General features: G+C 37.5%; 1 protein-coding gene across 2 annotated transcripts in view; it reads right to left on the bottom strand.

Moving 5' to 3' along the window:
* The window catches only part of PIK3C2G (phosphatidylinositol-4-phosphate 3-kinase catalytic subunit type 2 gamma), a 205,328-nt gene that overhangs the window by 107,215 nt on the left and 75,708 nt on the right, over positions 1-22,405 (bottom strand). For both annotated transcript variants that reach the window (XM_075721540.1, XM_075721547.1), the window contains 4 exons: positions 22,136-22,266; positions 15,118-15,306; positions 4,232-4,325; positions 2,972-3,066 (listed from right to left, as the gene is read on the bottom strand). In XM_075721540.1, coding sequence (XP_075577655.1) covers positions 2,972-3,066; positions 4,232-4,325; positions 15,118-15,306; positions 22,136-22,266 — 509 coding nt within the window. The remainder of the gene's footprint in view (positions 1-2,971; positions 3,067-4,231; positions 4,326-15,117; positions 15,307-22,135; positions 22,267-22,405) is intronic.

The raw sequence follows: 22,405 nt of genomic DNA, 5'->3' as shown, positions 1-22,405 counted from the left end.
CTGTTTTCCATTACTTTTATAAGGACTGAAATTCCATTTGTGAAGTAAAGGAAAGCCTTTATTAATTAATTAAGGCTTTGTTAATAAAAAATATAAAATTACTGTTAAATTTTGTAAACAGAATTTATGACTTGGGAAACTGCCTTTCAAATTACTGGAACAGGAATATAAATAATTACATAAATTGAAATGTTAGGTATAACACAGTTTACTACTGAAGAACATCGTGGAGCACAGTAACCAAAGAAAAAAAAGTGTATAGCGTGATGAATACAAGAATGAAAATTTTAAGAGATGTGTGCCATACTTAAGTTCTTAGTTTAAATTGAAACATTTGAAAAAAGAGCTTAAATAAAAGAGGTACCCCAGCTCCTTCCACTAAATTGAATGGGACTACTAGATGCTTGCACAATTACTTTGTGGAGCTAAACATATATATTAAACATGTAAGTTTAGTCAGACTGTTTAAAATTTACCAATTTTTGAAACTGAGAGCAGCCAGACAGCAAATGTATCATGTGAAACGATCTCCCCACCTAAACCTAATGACCACTCAGTTTGTATCAGGTGTACATAGTTTTACCACTATACTTCCAAGGATGGCTACCACAGAGGTGGCTACTGTTATTTCTCTCTGCTGTATTTGCCCATGTTTCCCCCACTCAGGTTTTGCCAATCCTACGACATCGCCATTAGGCAAATTTGTTCTCAGAAACAAGTCTTCTGTTGCAGTTTATTGACAGGTTGTTCCATGAAAAAGAACTCAAATACACAGACCTGATCCACTATCACAGTGTTTCTCTCTCCTGATATCATCTGCAGTTTTGGCTAAGGGTGTCCTGGCAGCAAACTCTTAAAAATCACCAAGTTTACAAGGAAAGTCAGGGGATGCTAACTGTTAGCTGGCAACATACTCTTCAGTTATGTCACCAAGATCCTAATGCTGACAAAATTACATCCATTTCTGTCTTGTGACTCGGTAAGACAATAATGAAAGACAATAATGAAGAATAACGATTAGAGAAAATACATTTTATATTATAAAGAAGAAAAAAACAAAGGTAAATCTCTTTGAATATTTCTAGAAATGTATGTGCGTATATACATGTTTTATACATATACACATATTTACACATACATAGATACAAACACATGTTCATTTTAAGATTTAACCACAAGCTGTCCCTCTAGGAAACTAAAGTTCACATTTCAGGTAGAAGATACTTTTTAATTAGGGATAAATAGCAAATCACTATTTATACAATTAGAAATATTATTTATGGGAAGTGTCCACAATCATGTGCAACTCCAGGATATATATAATTAGAAACAAGTTTAGTAAATTAGCAAACTAGTAAACTGTTCCATCTGCAACCAAAGCAGAAGATGATAAAATATTTAACAAACACTCAGCTGATGATAACTCCAGTTGCTAATGCACACAGGGAGAAAATGTGCTTGAAAAACAATCCATGGTTGGATGACATGAACGGGGCTACTACCAGCTGAAAGGCAGAGGATACAGTCAACAATGAGAAAGATTCTACTTGATGTGGATGTGTACAGTTATGCTATATATTAAGCTATACATAAAATGAATGTATTTTGCCACATTAAATTGTACTGTGCCAGATAAGGATATCTATTATTCAGGGTGGAATATATGCTATGTATTACCCGAGACTGTAATATTAGACAGCTTGAGAAAAATTTGGGAAAAAGAATGGGGATCTACACAGGTCTACGCTGCAAAGTAACGAGGAAGAAGACTGCAGATACTTAGTCATTTTTCTTCTGAGAAGAAAAGAGGAGTTAAAGAAAACACAGGCAAACCGATGATGTACCCACTGTCTATTGAACTCTAGAAATAATTTCTAATTGCACAGGAAAACTACCAACTCTCTGGGCACATTTAAGAATTCTAGACTGGACATTTTATATCCAGTATGACTAAGTTTAATATAAGAGAGTGGAAACCATCTCAGGCATATTCCAGGCACTGTCAGAAAAATGGCTCGCTAAATGTGGTTCCTCTTTATTTGACATATACGCTCATTAGGCATGTTATTGTTATCCTACTCATTTCAGTGAAACAAACACATTCGTAATTCTGTTTTATCCCCACTAACTCTTCCAGAGATCATGCAGGTATGAAAGTATGATCTATGCTCTTTCCGACCTCACACTTCATCAACAAAATGATTATGTTTCAAGCAAGCTTTTGTTTTAAGGGGTCTGAACCAGCAGAACTGTAAATCAAAGCTCAGTTCATTCATCAGTACTAAGCATGGGGGAATAAAAAAAAAAGTGCTACAGTTTGATTTTCAGATCACAGGGCAGTTATTCAGACAGCAGAAATCCACATTCCTATTCAGAGAACCTTGCAGTAACAGCACAGCAAACAGAATAATCACCACATGCAATAATACAATTACAGAGGTCCTTATATTGTAGAGACAGGTGGTGAATGGCAGGTACTGTTGGGACTGGTACATCTCCATTATCATGAAAAGGAACTATTGGAAACTCTGCTTCACAAGCCAGATTGATATGCAAAGGGGTAAAAGATATACTTTGACACACATGAGAAGTCTGACAATTTCAGGAGAAGTCTGAGAAATCACAAAAGCAGGATCCTTTATAAATAAGCCAATGCTGCTTGGAGCTTGCAAATTTTGAAGACAAATATTTTCAGCTCAAACCAGAAAATGCAGAAAAACACAAATGGTATCTTACTTAAGTGAACACAACTTCCCCCACTCCCTCCCACCAGCGGCAGGATGAAGGCAGAGATAAGTAGGTCTTTTATACAATTTACCCATACCCAGTACTGAAAGAAGAAAAAAGAAGGAGCAAAAAAGCCAGGTTTTCTGTTGATTTTAAACAAAAAGAGAGTTTGTCACCAATAGAATTATGGATAAAGTTCACTGTAACAGAAAGCAACTGTGGTAGTAATGGCAAATGATCTTACCAGTAAAGTTGATGTGCTACTTGGATGCTCTGAAGAGAACGATTCAGCAGGAGTTTCACTAGAGGGCTTTCAAGACTCCACTCAAACTTGAGCACCTTAACAGACAAATTAATAATAAGAATCACTTGTATGCTGGCTTTGTTGTCTTTCTTTTACAACAAAATTTATCAGAAACGAATCAGTGCTTAGTTTGAACAAACCAATCCAACATCTGGAGAATGCCCCAGCAATACAATGAGCAAAGAGACTTCAGGACACAAGTGTCTGCCACCATCTGTAAGACAGGCAGATATCCTGACTCTGGCTGTGTTAACATACACATAAATATGCAGCTTTTCTTCCCCCACTTAAAACTATCAATGCTATATTTAAATTTTTATCTGATTACCTGGTTTGGAAAATAAACTTATTTGTGAAACAGAAATTGTGGAAGGTGAAAGGTCACATAAGTGTCCTACTGTGTGAATGCTGTAAAGCTGTGTAGGTTCCACTGCTTCACAGGGGTGGATTACATAAATATATTCATACATGTGTATGTATATCTCTGTCTAGATATGTGTATATATGTGCATGCATTTATATAAATACATATTTAAAAACACACAAAAAACCCCTGAGGAACTCTGAAACGCGGAATTGTAAGCAACCCATGTGCACAGTGTTACAAAGTAAGGGGATAAAGCTTTCAAAATGGCTGGTTCCTCCCTAACTGTAACACAGGACCTACTCAACCACAAAGTAACTGCTTTGGAAGCAGTGGGCCCATAACTTGTAAAACATTAATTTCCAGTGAAATGCAATGTAGATCTATAGAGAGACAATTCTACACCCAAATTACCCTGGTTACTCTGTGCTGACAATGATTTTCCCCATATATGTGGTATTAAGAAAACTGTGATTCATTGCAACACCATTTGCTTCCTTGACTGCAATGAAGCCCTGCCACCACTAGCCCCTCGTCTGGTGGTCATAGCAGAATTTCTCTTGCTCAGATGCATTTTTTTATTTTCCTTTTTTCCTTGAAGATACCTTCTTGTAGTATACAGAAAACTTCAATCCGCATGCCAAACAATTACATTCTCTTGAGTGGAAAACGGTCTATAGCTCAGCCCTGTTGTTAATTCAATCACTGCATCAGCTGACCAGCCCGTCTTATTTATTCCTCTTACAATGTATCAATCAAACTGAAAGAATCAAAAGTATTTAATGAAGTTATTGATCTGGACAGAAGACTTCTTTGGCTATCAATTTCTTCCTTACCTGAACCAGCTGTGGGAGGTATTCTAACAATTCATCATTTGACAGATTTTCTATTTGTTGGACTGCTGTTCTGCGAATATCTTGATCTGGAAAACTAGAGAAAAACAAATAGATATCATTAAGAGCTACTGAACCACTGCAACTCTCCTGAGCTCTTACTGATACAAAATGTTAGAAAAACAGGTTTTCTCTCAAAATGGAATAGGAAAAAAAATCAATTCATTTGCTTGACTGTAACGAGTCAAGAAACACATAGCAGATAATTTAATTGGATTGACTGTTACAGTGTCATACAGGGAAACCCTGATCTTCAAATACCTTTTTTAATTTGAACTACCATATGTTGTAATTTCCTTTATAAGTACTGAAATATGAAGCAAATTATGGATCTTCTCTTGTTGCTCCTACTTACCTGAAATAGGAAATTTCCGTGCCATGAGAACTTTTAACAGTCACTTGAAGACTTGTTTTGTTCTGAGCAACACCACAAAAGCTTGAAATTTCCCACACAAAAAGACTTCATTTCAGACTATTTATTCCCATGTCAGCTCTTCTGGTTTGTATCATAACACAGTAAAAAATACTTTTTAAATACAAGTAATTTTCAAATGGAAAACATGTTTTCTTTTTATTTTTTCTAAAGGAAAATTTAACAAAAAATCAACACCTTCCCCCAGAAAGCCAGTGAAACAGCCATTTTGGATGGGAAAATGTTTGAGTATTCAGCATAAGCTGTATTCTCAACAAATTCTGGTTGAAACCAGAGTGGCTGTAGCCTAATATAGATTTTGTGATGGAGCTCTAACTGTAAAAATTATAAAAGAGGAAAACATGGTGTATAATGATAAAACAGGGAAAGAAGGCTGGATAATACAGCTGGTCAAAACATTTTTCTTTAAAAAAGAAAAAAATGAAATTTTGGTGTAACCTGACTAATCAAAACTGACTTAACAGAACATTTTCCCTCTTTTCAGAGAAAAAGACAAAAAGTATATAGTGTTTCTTTTAATATTTGAAAGCTGAAAAATAATGTAAGGACTTCTTTTGAAAAAATAAATTACAAAAATAGTTTCCACCTTTTCATGTGTTGCATTTATGACATTAATCGTGATATACAGAGAAGTTAATGTACACAGAAGTTGCCTAGATTGGTGCACAGTTAGCTGTTCTGTTGCTGTCCCGCTTGCACAAGGAAAGGAACAGATGTGCTCTTCTGTGTATGTCTGCTACATGGTGTCACCCTTAACTATCTGTCAGTACTTGAAGCTTGTCCATTGCCATCCTGAGATTCTTTTCTGTCTTCTCCTGAAGCAAACTGGAAATGTTCATACAGACCTTTCAGTCACCAGAGCCACAAGGGTGGTCATCTCTGCCAAAGGGTCAAAAATGTCTTCAAACAGCATCATGGTCAATTAGATACTGTTCAAAAGAGCTGCTGGGCTTTGATCCAGTTCTCTGAGGTCAAGTACCTGCCCCATAAAAAGCAGAGAATTCCTCCTCTCTGAACTGGTACAGCTATTAGGCTCTTTTGAAAAATCTCTGATTTGGCTGTCTAGGCATACATAAAAATGATGAGTAAAGGACACAGATTATCCTATCAATCTGCCCTGGAGAAAATCCTTTGAAATCAGAACCATCATGTATGGCAGAAGGTGTCACAGGGCCACCAATATTACTGCTTTATGAGCTCAACACAAAACCAGACTGCTCTTTTCCCAGCTTCCTATCCAGCACCTTTTGCCAACCACATACCCACTAGAAAAATAAATCAGAAGTGAAACAGAGGAGACAGTACCACATTTGCAGCAATGACTGCTCACTGCTATCAAGAGAGAAAGAGAATAAATTGTAAAGGTAAGTGCTCAGAAGTATAATGGCACCTCCAGCTCTAAACTTGAGCTTTTAAGTTCAATAAAACAAGCTGAAGCAAAACAATATGTACACTTTGATCACTGAATTAACTACAGGTCATCAAATAAAAATGTGGGCATTCTGGAAAAAAAAAAAAGTCTAACAGTTGGACCTACTTGAAAGGCCTGGCTTCTGTGCTGCAATCAGCTGCCACCTGTAGCACTTTTAACAATGCAGCTCAGGTCTGATTTTATTATTTTGTCTGTCTGCAGTGGTACATATTTGATGATGTTTTTAATATAGTTTATAATTATTTGTATAATGATGAGAGGGCCTTGAGGAGAGAGAGAATACATTATAAATAAATTATCATGATAGACCTAAATTAGCTGATTTTGCAAGGATTATTTGTTTATTTATTTATTCTAGGCAACCTATTAGGAATATGAAGTTGTTACTTTAATATTCACATGGCTATTTAGAACAAGACATATTTGAAGGAGGACTGCATATTAAAAAAAGAAAAAAAAATCCCTTTCCTATCATCCTATCTTCTAATCACGCAACTGCTCCAAAGGCCTGTGTGCCAAGCATGTGCAGATAACATGGAAATTAGTCTTCCCCTTCTCACCTAGTTCAACAGGTTACTGAACACTGAAATATGCTCTATATAGGCAAGTCAAGCAGAAAGATGTTATTACTTAGTTACTGCTTGTCCTTATTAGCAGCCAGCATTTGAACATATGCAATGCTATGATGAGAGAAACTCTTATATTTTTTCCAGCTAAACAAAGAATGATAAAATTATTTTAATCCCAACCTTTCCAGAAAATTCAACAGCTGACATTTAATTTGTTTAGAATTAATTTACTGTAAGTCAAAACTGGGGCTATATCTAAATTAGCAAAAGTACCTATAGAAGATGTGATTAGAATAATGATGAGCTCAAGTGCATAGGCACTGTGGTGAAAAATCTACATGTTAGTTTGTTTCAGGAAACATGGCTCTTGTCACTCTTCTTAAATGAGATTTTGGTAATTTGTTGGTCCTGGTTACTAAACTGTTTCCTTTAGCTTGTAAATCTCGAGGTCAGCTTGAGGCTGAGTTGAATCTTTTTGAAAGAATGGGCAGTTAACACGTTCTCTTAACTACCTGACAATTTGTTAAGCCCCAGATGTACTAGCCATTGCTCTCTTGAATTTCAATGTTGTTCAGGGCCACAGGTACAACAGAAAAATATTTAATTGTATTTGTTTTACCCCTTACATCTGTATTTGAGCAAACATTTAACATCCTCAGAAACACTAGAACTACAGCAAATACTTACAAACTCAGCTAGTATTACATGGTGCTTAAGCTATTCACGCTTACATACATCAGTTTATTTGCTAAAAGCCAATAATGGGGTAAGGTCTAGAAGCAGATCTGAGTAAAAAAATTCTACCCTTCACATGGCTGGAAACTATGCCATCTTGTAGTCTCGTATTAATTAGGGCTAGAGGGTTTTTTTCCAGTGAATAATCTTGCAAACTTTTGACTGTTGCATCAAATCTGATTTCAGTAATCCATAAATTAGTTTTGATTAGAGGACACAATTAATTGATCTTTTTTGGCTCTGTGACACAATGCAAGAGAAATGACTTCAGGCCTAAGAAAAACAGCTTCATAGTTTGGATATGTGGGGACAACTGATTTCCAGGGCTTGCTACAAGGAATATGTAATTATTTACACATACTGAAAATTCTGGAAGCAGAGAAGTGAGACAACTGTATCACAACGAATTCAATATTCCAGTCTTTAAGGGTACTCTCCTAAGAAACAGGAGTTTATCTGTGTCACAGCTCATCTATATCAGATCAATTTTGCAAAGGTTTTGAACCATAGATTATCAGGTTCCTGACTTGTAGCCTCTGATAATGGCTTCAGAGAAGCAGGAGATTCAGGCACTCCTCTTCCCTAGCTGTTTTATGGTTGTCACCAAAATCTCTGAGAATTTAGCTAGGAAAAAAGCAACTTAAAACAAAAACCTTTAACAATGCTTGTATGATTCTTTCTTTGCACAGTTTCAAAATGGTAATTTTCATCCAGGTTTCCAATTACTTCTAGTTGTACTTTTTTTCCTCAACAAACAACCTATTGGTCAATACATAATTAAGTGAATAGAACTATGGTGTTCCTCATTCATTTGCCTGACTGCATTGTAACATATTGTAGCTTGCTTTTGGCTGATTTTATTTGTCTTCTATTCAGGTAATGAGTACTCCACAACAGAGACTGTGACTTCTTATAAGTTTGTTCCAGGTTTACATACTCAGAGACACTACTGAAAAATAAACAATACATAAATGACAGTTGTTGAGTCCAGTCCTTAGCAATAGGTCACACTATGCAGGACTTCAAATTTCCCCTTCACAGCTCATTTTGCAACCTGGATTCCCCTTAAGTTATGAAATAGGTTTCCTTTGATATTTAACCTCAGCACCCCTTTTGCTGTTTTGTTCTTCCTTCCCTGCATGATGCCAGTGATTGACAGCCACCCATTTTATAACTTTGGTCTAAGCAGTTGTAGATTTGTTAGGTCTCCCTTGAGACTTTAAGATGTTTTTTGTGAAAGTTTAATTTTGAGCTGGATGAGCATAGATTACAATTTGCTTTAGAAGTAAGAACAACTTACAGTCTTTGATTCTTTTCATATAGATAGCCAGTAGGGAGCTATTTGTCTAGCTGTACCTTTCAGCTACACCAGATTCAAACAGAAAACTAAGCGCTGCTGATGCATCCTGTGGATTTGTGAAATTCTCTTGAGATTTTAGTATTTGCCAGTGGTGACTTGATTGTAAATGAGAAATAGATGTGCATTTCACTTTTAACAGTTTTATTATCCTAATTTTATTGCACTGTGTCAAATAACCCTGTGCTGGAAGATATTTGTCAGGCAAATGGAACTGTACAGTTCACTACATTTTGCAGCATGTGAGGATCTCTGTGGAGAACAGAATGCCCTTTCATGAGCCATCTTTTACGTTAGAGGCTTAAAACATGTCACAAATCTCTGCAATTCCCTTCACGTTTTAAGTTCTGTTGCATTTTCAAAAAAGAAAGACTCTGGTCCCATGAAATGTATGTTATTAAGCCTGGTAGAAACAAGGAAGGCTGAGCTAGCAACCAAAACCTATTGGAATGAAGGTACCAATTCAAAACAAAAAAACCCTCTAAGTAGTAAAGGATATCATGTCACTGACAGGTGCAACTGGGCCAGGAGAGAAAGTATGGAAAAGCTATTTAAAAGAATAGACACGTAAGTTTTGGGTGGCAGTTTAAGTACTTTGAAAGTAATTAGACAGGAAGAGATAAGAAACTTAAAGAATAATAATTAAGGAGTTCCTTTAGTTTTAGCACACAGATAAAATTAGCAGGGCTATTTGCTTTCTGTTGGCGATTTTCTTCATTCCTCTCAGGGCTTCTAAAGAAAACACTATGTGAGAATATGAAGATTGGAAAATGGCAAGGACTATAAGAAAGTACAGAAAGATAACAAATGCTGTCAGTAAAAAGGACACTAGATTGTCAAAATTTTCAGTTGAAAAAGAGTAATATAGTTACTCCCTACTGTGATAAGACATGTGAACCCCTCCCATCCCCCCCCACCCCCGACTGCAAAGCTCATGGTCACATGCACTAGATATTGCATTGTCTGATTGATTAGCAAATGGATCTGTAGAATTTACTCACAGAAAATATACTTTAAGTAATGCTTACATAGATTTTCTACAAGAAATTCTGACTAAACTGGTAATAAGTTTAAGATGTCATGGAGACCATATGGTGAACCATATCCTAGGAGAGAACAAGATAGGAAGAAATTAACGAAGAACAGTTTTCCATTTGAAACCTGTATGATCTATAAGATTCTTCCCACCCCAGAGACAAACTTTGCTCTCTGTCACATTAAAACAAAAGAACAAAACATGGAAAACTTGATTATTTACAGGTTTAGCCTCCTGATTAAATTGCACACTTATGTATAGAAAGCATGCCATATCCTACATAGCTTTCTTACTACAGCTGTCTGTTTTAGTACCTTCATATTTATTGCCAAGAATGCTAAAAATGGTTAAAAGCAGTGGAAAAAAAAGGAATTAATCACATTATGATTCTTAAAATGAAGAGTTGTTTATTTCTAACAATGCATACATCTCCACATAAATTATCACTAAATTTCATGTACATTACTACAAAGCAGTTTTAAAGCTTTATCAGTAGTGCGTTCTGTACATCAAAATATCAAATTAATTGTAGACTGTTGCTTTGTTCTTATCTTATTTCTTTGCATAAGCCCATGTTTGCTCTCCACATTGATATACAGCTACAGCCTTTTAAACCAAGTAAGATGCAAACAGGCAAGATATGCTCTAGCTGTATCTGTTTGATAAATACTCTGTTGGACATTCTGCTGTGGACTCTCAGGGAACAGTTCACATTCTGCTTTTATTAAAACAATGACAATCTGATTTAACACTTCTAAAATCAATTTGGCTGTCAAAGGTGTAGAAACAAACTCTGGCTTTAAGCTATCGCATTTTCTTATAGTTACTGGTTAGAAAGTGACTTTCGCATATATTGGTATATATCCTAACCTCTGAAACTCAGAAACTCTGAAACTACTCTGCTACGTAACATGAAAATCAAAAGTAATACTGAGAGAGTCAAAGGCTGAAGGATGCTATAAACCAAAAGGGCATCTTCTCTGGTCAAGGAGAGGTAGGAGTCACATCTTCCCCTACTCTGCCTGCTCCGTACAGGGGATTAAGTAAGGTAGCATAAAACCCCTCTGACACCTTAATGTCTGATTTCAAAATAATCTGAATGGGCACATTCCCTTAAAGGAATGTCCTTTTCTGTGCACTTGCCCTGACAGAGCTAGAATTTAGCAGAAAGTTTTCTAGGAAAAATTGTTAAGCCTACCAGTGATGTTACGCCTTCAGCTCTACTGTCTACTGAGAAAAGTTCTCTCTTCAGAATGGTTGCAGCCATGCACAATACTGGAAAATAACATACCTTCTTTGGTGGCTGTTTCCTGATTCTACCTTGATTTCCTTATTCCTAGCCACAATACCTCACAGATCTGCAAGGGTACTCTAGATGTGCCAGAAAACCAAGGTTGGAGCAAACATTCTGCTACTTAGGTTAATGAATATATTTTGACTTTCATTTTCAGTAATTTGAATAGCAAAATAACCCGACAAAAATTTGTAAGTGCGGTTGTTCTATGCATACAGAAAACATTGGCATGTTAGCAATACATCATAAATGATGGCATTTCTAACACTGCTTTGGTTTCTTTCTGTCATCAAGAAAATCCTCTGAATAAACAAGTGTACTGGTGTCATTCCCCTGGCTAGTGTGCCATGCAAAGTAGATACAGTTATAGAAAGCTCTAACTCCGCTAAAGCTTGGCTTTTTACCAAACTCAATAAGTGAAGTCAATGGTAAAATGCACAGGGCACCAATAAGCAGTGCTGAGTAGGAGGGACCAGATCTATACCTTCTGCCTTAGGGAAAATTAGCAATGGCTTATAATCACCCTTCCCTGAAATTAGAGGTAAAACTGAGAGTGTAAAATCTTATTCTGCACTTCCCCCTGCCATCCTCTCCATCCCGTCTTTATTGATTAAAGAAGCATTTATTGTTTTTTAAATTGGTTTTTTAAGCGTTGGCTTCTGGGGCTGTAAGAATCAATGCACTTGCTGCAAGGACTGGATGCAAGGTTGCTACTGAATTTATCTGTGAAATGTAGCATGATTGTGTTTCCAATTTATGAAAGCTCTTCCTTTCCACTGCATAAATGAGTATATTATCATTTGGCTGCCTTGAGATGTGCCTGCAAAGTGGAAGAGCATAAGCTGGAGAGACATGCTCAAAGAACAAGAAACATCTATTAAATTGTACATTTAACTGTGTAGTGAACAAAACAACTTGGAAGTTTCAGAAAGTTGCAAAGAGCGTTCTAACTCAGATGCATGATAATGGGGCTTGATCTGATGGGCCATGATACCTCTCTCTCTAAGCTCTGTGATGTCTTCTAACCCAGGCAATGAGGTAGTGCCTCCAATGATTTTTGTTTCTTTGTATTTGCAAATGTGGGCTTGAGCTTAATCATCAGGACAGATGCTGTTGCTTCCTTCTGAGAAGGAGGATAATTCAGCATCCCCAGCCCAAGGCTTGCAGCAGTGACTAGAGATTTTGAGTTGCCTTTCTAAACTGTATAAAGAGTAAGCATATGCCTGCAGGAGGAATTCAGATTCTCTCTAAGACACTGCAAACTAAAGTTCCAGCAAAGGAAGCATCCAAAATTTGGAGTGACTGGAAACTCTTGGTCTCTTTTACAGTGTTGCTAACAACGTGGTAAATTGTGGTACGTAGAAATGATACAACATAGACCTGAACTGTGGATCTCCTTGGTACAGGATGTTCTGAAAGCTGAATGTTTATGTGGAATCAATTTTTATGTGGGGGGGAAAAAAAAAAAATCACAGAAGAAAAATGCAGGGCTCAAACTAAAAAATTCAGTCTCAGGAAGTCTCTGAGCTGCAGATTACTGGAAGCTGGGAAAGTAGCACAGTGTCATTATGTTTGGCCATTCTCATTGTCTTCCCTAGCTCTATCTGTTGTTGGTCACCATTGGAGACAGGATTCACTAGACTGATTTCTGGTCTGATTTAGTGCAGCTGCTCTGCATTCTTGCATTATGTTAACAATACATGTAGACAAAGATCAGCTCAAATGTATTTTACTTACCTATGATTTAATAGTGATGGTAACACAAGTCCTTAAAATAGACTTGAATATATAAAGAGCATTTCTTTTATATTCTGCTCATGTTTTATATAAACATGGATCTTTAAGCTCTGTCTCAGTAATCACAAGAAATCAGAGAGCTGTTTTGTGGATGACAGAAGTGAAGAACTGAGTTGATGAATTGTCAGCGCCAAACATAATACAGGATAGAGTTGAACGAACCTTCAAAAAGAGCTCAGTTATGGAGCCTACAATCCAAAATTACTGAAGGTAATGGTGAAGGAAAGGCAGACCCTATCCAGTGCTACTTTACTTTTCAAAATGATTGAAATCTGAGAAAAAGAGAACGAAGAGAAGAAACTTCAGAAATCCATTTATATGGAAAGTACTCCTCTCCTTCAACCCACTCTCTCAATTTGCATATACATGTCTCTCAGCAGTTAAATTATCTCTGAAACTAGACATCTTTGAGGAAATGTAATCCCTCTGTTTCTGAAGGTTAGCTTCCCAGTTGTTCATGCACCTACAAAATATTGTGGATATGTGAAGGACAGATTTTTTTTTTTTTATAGAGGATTTGTATTGTGATCCAGAACTTCTTTCTGTAGTGTTAGCATGAAGAAAAGTCCCAGATTGATATTATCTTTTGTGAGAAAGAAACTAAAGGGACAAACCAGCTAAGATCATGATCAGAAGTACTTGTTCTTTTGGCACCACTGCAGGTGCCAGCCACTCCCGACAGTGGCATCAGGAGAGACAAAGTGATGACATCCTCCCGTCTTGTCATGCCAGCAATCTTTGTGGTAGCCAAAATGAACAGTGTGTACACTGCATCCACTACACACTGAGAAGCTCTGTGACAGACTGAGTCATATTAAATATCCTGTGAAGCACCTGACAGGACTGATATTCTGCACCACACCCTGATGCAGAGCTGCATCTTCAAAGGACAATCAAGCTCTTCTTCATTTGCAGAAATGCCACCCATACACATAAACAAAATTTGACAAAAGGTCGGATCTGAAAGCATGGCATGCTCTGACAATCCATCTCAAAATCTCTTGCTACTCTGGGGTGTGGAAGACAACACACTGCCTATATATTCCTTTCTACATGGTTCTTTTATAAATTATAAATGGATTCTAATAATTTAATAATGGCAAATAAGATAACAATAATATGCCCTAGAACCTGATTTTTCAGGATCTTTGCTTCCATCATTCCCACTAAATGTAAAAAAGATATGTATGAAAACATGTGAAACTGCTAATAGTTCAGATATAAACCTGGGACACAGGTATTCTTAGGAAATCACATCCAGAGGGAAATAACAGTTGATAGTCAGTTTTATGTTATTAAATAAATATTTTTTTAAAATGTGGAGGTGACTGTTTACAATCTTTTCTCAAATAAAGCTTTAGGTGAGGCATTTTTTTCTAAAGGTACAACATGGAACTGAGATTGCAAAGCTGGTGCAGCTTGTGCTTAGCCAGACAAGCAAGGGCTTGATAAACCAAACTGGCTCAACCATTTCATCTGTATGTTTAATGTTTTCACAGGTAGATCACTTAACACAAAATACCTCCCAAGCTTTTGGAGGAAATGTAACTGCTGACACAGATTCTGTCCCCTGACATCTGCTGTTACATCACAGGTAAGACTATCTCCAACATCAAGAAAGCCTTCCAACAACGAACCAGCTCTCAGTGTAAGAAGTGCGGGTGGAACATAAAGCATCACAGCAGAATTTATTCCAAGTGTGGGGAACTGACTTTAAAGTTTCATCCTATCTACTTCAGAAAGATGGGCTACAGATGGGACTGTACATATTTACATGGTATCATAATCTGGAAGCATATTTCAGTCCTTATCTCCCATTAGGCACTTCATGTCTGTACAGTAGTTTGAAGATAGGGAGTGCTATGTTAAGTGCTAAGTATTTGACTGATCACCTGTTCCCAGAAACTGACTGAATCTGCTATAGAGAATGAAAGACTCTTTTCATCATCCTGAGAAACAGAAAACCTTCTCAGCCACAAAGGCAGGGCTGGCACGTTCAACTCAAGGTCATCACAAGAGCTGCAACTGTATCTTCACTTTGACATAGGGATAGAACTGAAAGCACAGTCAGTGAACCAAAGCATGATACTGCACTGAGCAAATTGAAATGCTGAATTAATCAGCACGTGATCATTCTGTTTATTGTTATTTTCCTACTTGGTTAATTTTCCCTTACCTGAAAGTCAGAAGCCCAAGTGCCTCCAGAGGGTTAGAAAATCGCCATCTCCTCAACACGGCATACATTTCTGATATAGTCACTCGATCCCAACTGGGTGCACTGCCCAGTACCAGAGGAAGGGAGCAATTTTGATTATTGCAGTAGTAACGATAAAACCATAAGATTCTTCTCTGTTGCTCTGAGAGTCTGGAAGAGAAGATTAGAAATTCAGTTTGAAATTAAAACCACCTGGAGCTTTGTGTAGCAACAAACTTTATTGTACAGAGGGGCCAAGTCATACAGTACACTGCTTTTCGGCTAAGTATGTGTTTTCCTTGGGGCAGGATATCATTTTCTGCAGACCAGCTTTTATAAGAAAAGTGAAGCTTATACTCTGGATCTGTCAGCCTTGGGTCATATAAAAATGAAGTGTCAAAAGACACACATGTATGGTTATTTCACTTCCAAAGCACTCTCATTTTTCTTCCCCATTGTCTCTGTTGTTGGTGGTGTTTCCTTGGGTTTTTTTACTGGCATTTTCTGACAGAGACAAAGAAAGTGCAGTTATCACCGGATAAATTACTGTTACATCCATCTGCTACACATCTCTAACTAACTACTGTAACAACTAGGCACACAACACTACTAGCCATAACTTTCATTCCTGCCCTTGCTTTGACTGTTTAATGCAGGTGTGTCTATTTTTAGTGTACTTGCATTTAACACAGGGTTTAGGCACATCCATGCACATACACAAGAACATAAGCACGTGTATGTGCGCACACACACACAGAGTGTGATTATCACGAGCACCAGTATGAGTTTGGAAAAGGGAAGGAAAACTCCCACCAACTTCTGTGTCTGTTCACAAGGACTAACATACTGTGCTTTGCTTTACTCACAAAAAAAGGATGCAATACCAAATTCCTCATAGAGATATTAGATATCTAAATGACAAATTCATAAAACAGTCAGCCATCACACCATATTTCACCACAGTGAGAAATGCCTAAGAATAATTTTTGCTATATATCCTCTGATTTGTCAACAATTCAGATGTCTTTGTGTCATGCATATTAAATCCTAGGTTTTGATACCATCCGAAAACAGAAAAAGAAATTCCCCATGAGAGACAAGCTCAGATTATGTCCTTAATTTGATATCCGAGTCTTCAAAAGCAAGCTTTGAGAGTACAAAATGATCTCCAGTTCACACAAATCATTACTGAAACCAAGAGGAACATTGGTTTTCTTGGTCATACTTGACCAGATTGGTGATCCATCTATTCGATAACATAACTGTGACTTTAAATGGACCTAGACATTTCAGAGCAAGGTGTGAGAAACTCTGTTAGAAGGCTGTAAGTAAATAGCTCATTTCCAATCAAGCATTTTGTTATCCAGATGTGTAAGCAGGGCTCAAAATCCAAGTGTTTACATTCCTTCCAAGGCTATTTTCCTTCTATTTGCTATGTTTTGGCACATTCTTTGCCAAAAAACTATCTTAGCCCTGCTCTAACTGTCAAGATTGTGGCTTTCACAACTCATAGCAATGAGTTCCTTTGGCTCTATATGCACTGGAGAAGTTTTCTTCTTTGCAATTTTGAATTGCCAAGCATTTAGGAACAGAGAGTGGCGTTACAAAGTTGGGTGTGTTTTTTACTGTCACAAGACTGAATGTTTATTTCTTTCCCTTAGGAGAGTAAGCTCATAAATGTACGTAGACGATGAACCTAACTATGATACAAATTCCATCATGACTTTTAGTAATAATTTCAAGAAAAGTATCATTTTGGTAACCATTTCAAGAAACAACTTCAGAATTCACAGCATGTTTATTGTGATAATAGATAGGTGTCTCTGTGTTTGTGTGAAGAAGTCACACACAGAAGAGGAGATTAAAGTAGGTCTAAGACTTTATTGCCTGTCTGGTTTTCTTATGCATTCGGATGGTATTCTGCAGGACAGTTCAGCCAAAGGACCCCTTTCATATGTTGACTTTAAACAGGGATTTAAGCTTTCAGACAGCATCCTCCAAACTAGACAATCTGTTGTTCAGATTAAAGCAGCTAAAGCCTCTACTGAGCTTACAAAGGGAGATAAGAAATCAGTCCTTGTATCAGGTTTTCTAAATAACAGATTTCTCCCTCTGACTTCACTCCAGAGGCAATGCCATTTTCTCTTTCCATGTTTTAAAGATCAGAGATTAAAGGTTAGGTGGGGTGGGTTTTTTTGGGGCTTTCATTTTAAGTTTCTTAGTTTTAACAAAAGTTTACATATACATGTAATAGGACATTTAAGCTGGATGGTAAAAGTATTTTGCATACATACAGCATCTGAAGATTGTTATGCTAATAAGGACATCTCTTTGGCTCAACAGGAATAAAATGCTAATAAACCCTCTTTATTGATAAAAATGCAGTTTCTGTGTTTTGAGGTAGAGTTGTATCTAAATTCCTCTCCGTATAACAGCTATATTAAAATATATAGCCTTCTACTCAACACAAAAAAAATAAAATAACTTAAACCCTAAATAATTCAGTAGTTTTCACTTTGAAAGTTTTCATTAATCCCTTTAGCTAAATAAAGGAAACAGCTTCTGTGAAAGCTTTGTTAGCTGGTCTTAATTATTACTTTTTCATGGGGCAAATGGCAAAAATGAGTCTAAATGCTTCTGAGACGTTTTTGTTGTTCTTGTCCAGCACTAAAGCAGAACAAGACAAAAGGCAAAAAGAAGGAAGAGCAGCAAATCTAACAAAAGCAAATTTCTGTCCCCCAGCACCGATTCTCACTTGCAAGTTTCTCTCCTGTGGACAGACTAGCAAAGTGTGCAGCATCACCACACTTTTTTAGACCTGTTCCACTATTCATGTAACTGGAAGTAGCCTTTCTAATCACAATTCACAGCAATAGCACTCTCATGACGACTGGTAGGCAAACTAGAGTCTTACCAGGTAAGTGACAAAAAGGAAAAGCAAAAGAAGAAGGGGAGCTGAAAGAGAGGAAAACGTAAGGTAGGAGGGGAATGATGAATAAAGGAAAGAAACATAGGACAAACAAGACTGTCATCTTCCTGGCTTCAAACCCATCTCTGATCCTAATGCTGGGAGTCACTGTGCACAAGCAGGCTGTATCACATTCGAAGAGCAGCTATTATCTCAGATGGCTGGTTTTCTCAGGTTTGTATTTCAAACACAGTAATCCTAAAAGAAATCAAAGGCTGACATCTGAACTGTTTTCAGAAGTCAGCCAAAGTGGCTGGCAGTAACTAATGAATTCTCTTGCTCCCCCCTCTCTTGCCTGGTTTGGTGATGATGCCAAAGATCACACAGCAGCACACAGTGTATGGCTGTGAGGAGCACAAGAACCATATGGTGAAGTTCATTTCATTCAGTCCCATTGATCCCCTCACTAATCAACATCCAAGAGATGCTGGCTGTGGAGACCAGTGATCTGAGCCAGCTGCCGGAGAGACAGGGGTCCAAGAGTCAGCTACTAGGAAGACCATATGTCTGGACCAGCTACTGGGGAAACCCACGTCTGTGTAACAGGAAGAGAGGTCCAAGCAACCGGAGTGTGGTTGTGAACCCTGGGGGCTCACATGTCTGGGTGTCAGCAGCTGGGGAGAGCAGGGAGATCTGGGGCCAGCTACAGGATTGACTGTCTGAGCCCAACTACTGAAGCAATTAATATTTTGATACTATATATAAAAATACATGTATGTATGTATATGTATTCCACCCGTGGACTTTGATCCTGATCAGGCAGAGAGGAGAAACAGAATCAGACTGTCTGTTTTGTCCATTTTGTGGCAGTGCTACGTGTTTGTGTGTGCTGGTAAGGTACTGCTTTCTGCCTGGGTTGGTTTGTCGATATTCCTATCAGGAATATATGGTCCACCTCTCTAATGGCTGAACCTGGGAACATGGAGCCACATCAGCCTTGCATTCATAACACTACTGGATTCAACAGCCTATAACAAGGACAACTATGCAGTTGGCTGGTTTTAACCGCTGTTTCTTCTTTTTCTACCATAGGGTTAAGAACATTTTCTGTCCATTCACATATGCCCTCTGCTTTCAGTAGAATGAACAGAAGGATCCTGACAGCCTGAGAAAGGTTTCTTGTGTCTTCTAACCACAGACACCCATTTATTTCAAAATCATATTTGAGGCTTGTAAGCCTCAAATGCTGAAGCATCATCATACAGACATATTGTCACTGAAGAGCTACCTAGATTCGTCTCTTCTTCTTGACAAACAAACAAAAAAAAAAAAAAAGGAAGGAAGAGATCTTCAGGTATCATGGTAATAATGTGTTTGCATACCAATATGTTGTTACAAATTTTTTAATAAAACTCTATCATGAACAAGGAAGGTAAAAAGAATGTCTCTGATACACATACAAGAAAAATCACAGAATGATGGATTCCTCTTGATCAGAAAGTACTTAAAAATGGAATTTCTTCATTCAAACCCCAAATATGCTACCCTTCACCCTGATGATTCATTTGGGAGACCAGCTTTGCCCATAAGACAGGACAACTGAAAACAACAAATGGTGGAAAAAAACAGGACTACCATTCACTTTCCTCCAAGAATCTGTTACTGAACTTACCAAAGCCTTAACTCCAGACTGGCAACTTTCAGTGGTCTCTTCCCTTCATATTCCCACAGAACCCAAAATTATTGTATTAGGGATATTACAGGGTCTACCCTTGCCTGGTCTTTGTAGTATCTGTTTATGAACCTGTTATCCATGAATTTGTGTATAGTCTTCACGAATCTGATGATGTTGTCTACCTCCACAGCTTTCTGACAGCAGATTTTAAAAGTTCACTGCTGACTGTCTTAGGAAGTACTTTCTTCCGTTTATTGACAATTGGTCTCCTACTTGTTTCACTGAATGTCCCTAGTTTGAATATTGTGGGATTTGATGATGCATTCACCTTGTCCACCACCATCATGATTTTATAAAAATTAATCACACATACACACACATCTTCTAGTGTTCTCCTCTCCAAACTAAAGAGTCCCAGCCTTTTTAGCTTCTCTTGGTCAAGCAGCTGCTTAATCCCTTTAATCATTTTAGTTGCCCTTCTCTGTACATTTTCCAGATCTACTGTGTGCTTCCTGAGTTGTGCAGACAAGAACTATGCAGCATACTCAGAATACAGCACGTCAAGGTTTTAGACAGCAGTGAAATGGCACACACTGGCTTCTTCTCTACACCCTTCCTGATGATGCCCAATATTTTGTTGGCACTTCTGGCTGCTGCTGCACATTGTACTCGTGAGTTCAGGGAAATATCAACAGTAATGTCAAGATGTATTTCCTGCATTGTAACTGCCAGTTTTGAGTTCAGTGTCATGTACAGATGCTTAGATAATTTTTCCTTAAATATATCCCCTTAAATTTATCTACTCTGAAGCTCATCTGCCATGTTTATGCCCAGTTTTGTAAGGTCCTTCTGGATCTCCCCTCCATGGGATGGTGTTTGACAATCTGGCAGAGCCTAGTATCATCTGCAGAACTGGAGATTTCCCCACCCATTTCCTTCACTGTGTCATGGATGAAGATACTGAATAAAACTGGTCCCAACCTTGAGCACTGAAAGACCCTACTGCTGATTCTTCCATTCTGAAAAGCCACCATTAAACATCCAACCATTGCCTTTAACCTGTTTACTTCTAAACCCATGGCAACTTCATTTCTTTAACAATCTTATGTGGAACCTCAACAAAGTTTTTTGAACATCCACCAAAGCCCCAGTATCCATGCACCCACTGACAACCTTCTAGGACAGCAACAGGTTGGTGAGGCAGGATTTCTATTCACAGAAGCCACACTGGATCTTTTCTGACAAATTACTCTGTACTTAGCTAAATGCTTAATGATCTTATTCCTTCTTACACAACCCACCATTTTACCATGAATAGAGGTCAGATGCATTGGCTTGAAGTTCCCCAGATCACTTCTGGAGCACCTTTTGCAGGTGAAAATTTTGGCGACAACTTGCCAGTGCCCTGGCACAGTGGCTATTCGTAATAAAATACGGACCTCCTATTCATAATTAAAAATAAAATAAAAGAACCACCAAATCACAGATCCCATGGTTAATAAAAAAAAATGTATATGTCATCCTGTCTTTTTAAAAGTTGAAGTAAACACCAAATACATCATCAAGTTTGTCTCCTTTTTTTAAAGAAATTGATTTAAAAAAACCCAACTAAACAACATAGAAATCAGCACAGAAAAGTCTTCTTAACAGATATGTCATATCACACTGAGAGGGCTGAACTGGCTTTAAGTTATTTAGTTGTTGTACAACTAATGCACCTTTTGGCCTTTGATGGAGGATAATTCACACAATTAACTGTGATTGGTATAATGGCTCTCTGTAAGCACCTGTGCTCCCAATTCCACTCTGATTACATCTAAAATTATTTTATACAGTACATAATCCTAATTGATAGTGTAACATACATATAGCTGAGCATACTAATCTGCCCCAGTATACAGAGTGTTTTGTTTCACTTTGTCTTTATCCATCTTCTGTGAAAGCTAAACTTCCCATACTTCTTTCCTTGCCTATAATTCGACACAGATTATTTTAATGATTACTTGCCATTTAACTACTATAGCTGAAGTCTGAGTATCTTATTACTAAAGGAGGATGATTTACAAAGAATCCAAAGGTTTTCTTGCTTATACAGATGTAGACTTATTGCATCACCTGAAAATGTTAAGTTTTGAATCAAAAATCAGTTTCTTGCTTCAAAGACATGAAAAGATATAGCAACAGAAAGGGAAAACCAATCCTTTTCTAAACTGATAAAATACACTGCCACCTCCAGGTGCTTATTTAGGTTTTGCTGTGATCTGTTCTCTCATTTAGAGGTGTTACTTCTGAAACCAATCAAGCTAGGCTCCTTCAGAGGAAAATTTTGTTTTTAAAGAATTGGATACATTTAATTGTGGTCGACAGGATAAGTACAGCAGGCCAAGAATCAGCAGGGCTAGCTGGGTACAACTTACAGCAAGAGAGAATGTGTCTGTGAAAGTCTTGTAATATGCTTCAGGCAGTCTTCGGTTGGCACTTCAAGATCACCTCTTCTTTCTTCAGGTTCAGGTTTAATGAACTCCAAATTAGTTTCTGGAAAGTCAATCTTGATTAAAAAGAAAAAAAGAAGAAAAAAAAAGACAAGACAGAAGTCCTTTTAAAAATATGTATTCTCAGATACAACTGTCAATAAATGTTATCTTGGATTTGTACAGGAAGCATCCAAAATATGAGAGAAAGAGGGG

Source organism: Pelecanus crispus, chromosome 1 (assembly GCF_030463565.1).
Source record: "Pelecanus crispus isolate bPelCri1 chromosome 1, bPelCri1.pri, whole genome shotgun sequence".
Taxonomy (NCBI): domain Eukaryota; kingdom Metazoa; phylum Chordata; class Aves; order Pelecaniformes; family Pelecanidae; genus Pelecanus; species Pelecanus crispus.
Note: the sequence above shows the minus strand (reverse complement) of the source record. Positions and strands in the feature narration are given on the sequence as shown.